General features: G+C 50.2%; 1 protein-coding gene across 1 annotated transcript; it reads left to right on the forward strand.

Moving 5' to 3' along the window:
- Positions 1-3862: 3862 nt before the first annotated feature.
- Positions 3863-5148, forward strand: LOC131821373 (diphosphoinositol polyphosphate phosphohydrolase 3-beta). Its single transcript, XM_059157436.1, has one exon. The coding sequence runs from the start codon at positions 4137-4139 to the stop codon at positions 4629-4631; it is 495 nt and encodes a 164-aa protein (XP_059013419.1). The 5' UTR covers positions 3863-4136; the 3' UTR covers positions 4632-5148.

Here is a 5148-nt window from a genome sequence, read left to right on the forward strand (position 1 = left end):
GGCTTGATTATGCATCTGTGGTCAGTGCCCCTGGCTCTGCTGGGGGCTGGATGGTGTATGATGGTCTCACCCACATTTCTGGCAATTGGTTCACTGTCAGCTATGGTGGAGGGGATGCATGGGCCCTGGGTCTCTCAGCATCCACTTAACCCATGCTTCTTCACACGGTTGTTCTCTTGTGTCAAGAGCACCAAGAGAGGGCAAACCCTTGTGTGCAAGCACTTTTCAATTCTCTCCTTGCTTCGCTCTTGCTACTGTTCCACTGGACAAAGCAAATTCCAACTCCAAGGCCAAGGGAAATGTGGGAGGAGATACAGGCAGATATGTACAAAATACATTTGTTACTGTAACAGTCTACTGTTACGGTAGCTTGTGAAATAACCTTGTTCATCATTAGAGAAATCTTAACTATGGGTGAACTAGACAATGGAATGCTTGCCTCTCAAAAATGATTTTTACATTTCTATACACAAAGTCATACCTATCTTGCCTCATGATCAGTCTAATAGGTGAATCATAAAATTATTTTACAAAATTCTGCTGAAAAAGATCAGTTTGAGATTTTCCCAGCATTGTACCATACCTCTAAATTGCGGATCCTCCTATCCAGAAATGTGCTATGACTCTGCCAGTGGGAATCCAGCCTGCACCTCTTTCCATATCATAATGATGCTATTCTTCTCCCTTCCAAAAAAAAAAAAAATATGCCTCAAAAGACACCTATTGCATAGGCATCCTCTGATGGGGAAGTGATAGACGAGACTAGGAAGCAGCCCCTCTGGTAAGACAAGGAGAAAATACATGGTCACTCTAGTCTTGTGATGTAGTTGGGGCCTGGATGGGCCACCACTCACCACAGCCCCTTGCCCCACCTCCCAGATTTGCTAGAGTTCCTCTTGATTCATTCAAGCTATCTTTCAAAGCTGAGTCCGAGCTCTATCATTTTCTACTACAATGTCCTAACTTTATCGCTCAGGATCCCTTGGTATTTTATTTATTGTGTGGTGGCTGATATGGCTACCGTGAAGGCCATCATTTCCCTACCATATTTTCTATGTGATTACTGCTGGCATACATGAAACCATTAGTGCTTTAAATAGTAATACTCCATTCTACCATGGAAGGGAATTCATTTTTACTCATTTTGTAGGCTTTTCCCAAGAAGATATTCATATCATTTGGAAATAATGAAAACTTGGTCTTCTTTACTAAATAATGTTTTTTTCCTCTTTATGATCTCCTTACACTGGAAAGATCACCTAAAGCAAAAGTTAACAATATTGGCGATAATGGGTATATTTGCCTAGACCTTGACTATAATGGAATTTTTTCTAGTTGCTTAACATCATTCGTGTATTTGTACGTTAGGCACACTGAGAACTACAGCCTGCTAAAAGCAACGTTCCTAGTTTGTTTTTAATCATGGGGTGTCACATTCCTTCAAATATTTTTTGATCGGCGCCTGGGTGGCTCAGTGGGTTGAGCCTCTGCCTTCAGCTCAGGTCATGATCCCAGTGTCCTGGGATTGAGCCCCACATCAGGCTCTCTGCTCAGCAGGGAGCCCGTTTGCCCTCTCTCTGCCTGCCTCTCCGTCTACTTAGGATCTCTCTCTCTCTCTCTCAAATAATTAAATAAAATCTTTGGGGAAAAAATGAACCACTTATAAAAGAAAGGAAACAAATGTTCTTTGATCATCCATATACCATTAAAATATGGTCAATACTAGTATCTCTAGTATCTACGTCTCCATTTTGTCATTTCTTCATATGCAACCCACACATTTTTGTCCTATTATGCTCTAGATATTGCAGGAGTCTGTTGCCACTGGGAACCGGATCATTTTTGTGAGCTATTCTGGGTATAAATGGAGTGTAGCAGACCTTGGGAAGCTGATCTCACTTGTTATTTAAGAATTGGGTTGTTGGGGCTCCTGGGTGCCTCTAGTCGGTTAAGCATCCCACTCTTGATTTTGGCTCAGGTCATGATCTCAAGGTCCCATGGGCCTCTGCACTGGTCATGGAACCTGCTTAAGATTTTCTCTCTCCCTCTCCCTCTGCCCCTCCCCTTCCCACTCACGCGCCCTCCCTCATCCTCCCTCCCTCCTTCCCTCTCTCTCTCTCTCTCTCTCTCTCTCTCAAAAAAAAAAGTCCTTTGCACTTACACTTCAGATTCCCCTTCCCTTTGATGAGAGATTATTTCACTGGAAAAGGGAGTTTTCGTGATCCTGGTCGCTTGATGCCAGCAGAGGGTCTGTGAGGAAGAGAGAGACACAGATGCCTAAGCTGCAGTATGGAAAAAGTTAGGGGACATCAGACGTCTTCTCCATAAGGCTACAGTTAGAGCAGGGAAACAGTAAGAACAAATGAAAAGGTGAGGGAGGGCTTTTGGTTGTTAACTTTTTGGTTATGATGGTCCACATCTTGGCCAAGAGGACAGCATGACCCAACAGAGAGGTAGTGAAAGAGCACCAAGCGGCCTTGCTTGTTGTGGAATCCCACACCAAGAGCCTCCGTAAACATCAAACTGAAAAACATGAAGGGATTTCTGTAGGCATGTTTTCCAAAACCCGAAGCTGTACCTATCAGTGAGAAAGAGAGAGAAGGGTGAAAGTGAAAGAGGGTGAAGAGTGTTGGGACTTCCTAAAAGGTAACTTGGGGTGGTTCTGCAGCTGTTCGGTGACTAGGACTCCAAGGGCCAGGGCTGAAACAAGTAGGCAAGAAGTTTACTGTCAGGAACCTGAGGAACAGAGGTTAGGTAAGAGGGCAATAGGACCTGTTCAAGAAAAGTGTTAAGTTATGGGCTGTGCCAACATGCCCAGCAAAGCCAAGAACCTGCCACCCTGAATCAAGGAAACCTCATTTAAAATGGAGTCAGGTGGCTAGCAGGGGGAACCTCTCACGCCCTACCACTGCGGTCAGCTGCACACCCCAACAAGGATAAACAGTTCCTGGCATTCCCCGCAGGAAGCAGCTTCCTTTCCTACTCCAGCAGGAGGAAGGATGAATGTCTCCTCGCCCAGCAACAAGCCCAGCCAATAGGAAATACCACAACGGGGCCAATGAGGAAAACGTCAGCACCTGCAACTGTGGCTTTTCTGCAATGGACTTTCCCTTCCCGGCAGCCCCTCCCAACTGCCTCCTTTTCCCTAGAGAAGAAAGGTCCTCGTGTCTGAGCTCCAGACGGGCCTCTGAGGTGCTACAGTTTGCCTGTTCCCAATTGCAATTCCTCTGCTACACCCAAATAAACCCATTTTGCTGATAAACCATAACCGGCTGTTTTACCTTTTAGGTGGACAAACCTGTTGAAGAACTCAAAGGGTATGGATATGACTCAGCAAAGAGTAGGTACTGTTTTGCCAAGAACAGCGAGGGTCATTTTTCCTAAACCGTAAGGCGGTAGCATTCCTTCTGGACAATGATGATGCCCTTGGCCTGATGGCCTGTAAAATAAGTGTATGCGTTTCAGGCAACCGCCAGGAAGGATGAGGAGAAAGGTCTGGCCACGCCACAGCCAACTTCAACTCAAAGGCCCACGTGGAAGCGATCTTGGCCCCAGTCACAACGTGGGAATTGAACTCCCAGGGGAAAGAGATTTCCAGCCTGGGAGGTGCGGGGCGCCTGCGCAGTGGGCCCGAGGCACCGCGCGCGCGGCGGGAGCCACAAGACCCCCGCCCCCGCCCCTCGCCCTCCAACATGAACGCGCACGTGAATGGGGACGCGGACGCGCACGCGGATGCGCCTCACCTCACTCAACCCCTGCCCGGCGTCTGAGGAGGGAGGGAGGCGCGCGCGGGAGCCGCGGGTGGGCGGTGTGCGGAGTGGCGGACCCGAGGGCGGTGGCGCGGGGGCGGGGCGGCGGCGCGGGGGCGGGCGCGGGGGCGGCGGCGCCTCGTCCAGTCAGGCGGCTGCGTTCGGGACCCTCCGGCCCGCACGAGGAGCGAACAGACTGACGTACTTTGCCCGCCCCCGCCTCATCTCCGCCGGGGCTTCCTGGGCTCCCCCGGCTCACTCCTGGAGCGCCTTCTCTCCCCACCGCTCTTGTCGGTCCTTTCTCTCCCGAGCATCTCAGGCGGCGGCGGCGGCGGCCGAGACCCCAGCAGCAGCAGCAGCGAGCGGCAGGAGCGGGCGGCCGAGAGGATGAAGTGCAAGCCGAACCAGACGCGCACCTACGACCCGGAGGGGTTCAAGAAGCGGGCGGCGTGCCTTTGCTTCCGGAGCGAGCTCGAGGACGAGGTGCTGTTAGTGAGTAGCAGTCGGTACCCGGACCGCTGGATCGTGCCGGGCGGGGGCATGGAGCCCGAGGAGGAGCCGGGCGGTGCGGCAGTCCGAGAGGTGTACGAAGAGGCGGGAGTCAAGGGGAAGTTAGGCCGGCTCCTGGGCATTTTCGAACAGAACCAAGACCGCAAGCACAGAACGTACGTGTACGTACTGACTGTCACTGAGATTCTGGAGGATTGGGAAGATTCGGTTAGCATTGGGAGGAAGCGAGAGTGGTTCAAAATCGAAGATGCGATCAAGGTTCTCCAGTGCCACAAGCCCGTGCATGCTGAATATCTGGAAAAACTAAAGCTGGGCGGTTCCCCGACCAATGGAAACTCCGTGGCCCGGTCCCTGCCACAGAGCGATCCCTAGTATGTACCGCTCCTGCACAGACTTCTGCTTTCCGCCTACCTTAGAATAAATAGTGCCCGGAGCGCCTCTCATTCCTTGTGCGGTCTCACGGGGAGGCGGGGGGGCTTCTTTTGTTTCCTTGGCAGCCCTCCGAATCACGCTTGCAGACCGTCTCGGTTGCCAGGCACTGTTTTCAGACAATTTGCACGTTTTTCAGATGCTTTGAAAATCGCTGCGTGGTAGCACTGTAACAGATTTCGGTAATCCTAAACCACGTGGGTTTTTTGTTTTATGTTTAAGGTGCCTTAACTGCTTGCCCAGCCTTTAGCGTGTGTGTTTGTGCATACACGTTGTAGTTTGTTTTATAACATTGCACACACGTGTATGTGTGTGCACGTGTGCTTTTTTGGTACCCCTCTTGGTTTTTGTTTTTGTTTTGTAGTGAACCCCTTTAAAATCTGAACATCTTGGTTGTGGTTATCTTTAATTTTATTTTCTTAAACGTGCTAGCAGCATGCCCTTATCTGATGGGAATTGG

The sequence above is a fragment of the Mustela lutreola genome, chromosome X, assembly GCF_030435805.1.
Source record: "Mustela lutreola isolate mMusLut2 chromosome X, mMusLut2.pri, whole genome shotgun sequence".
Classification (NCBI taxonomy): Eukaryota; Metazoa; Chordata; class Mammalia; order Carnivora; family Mustelidae; genus Mustela; species Mustela lutreola.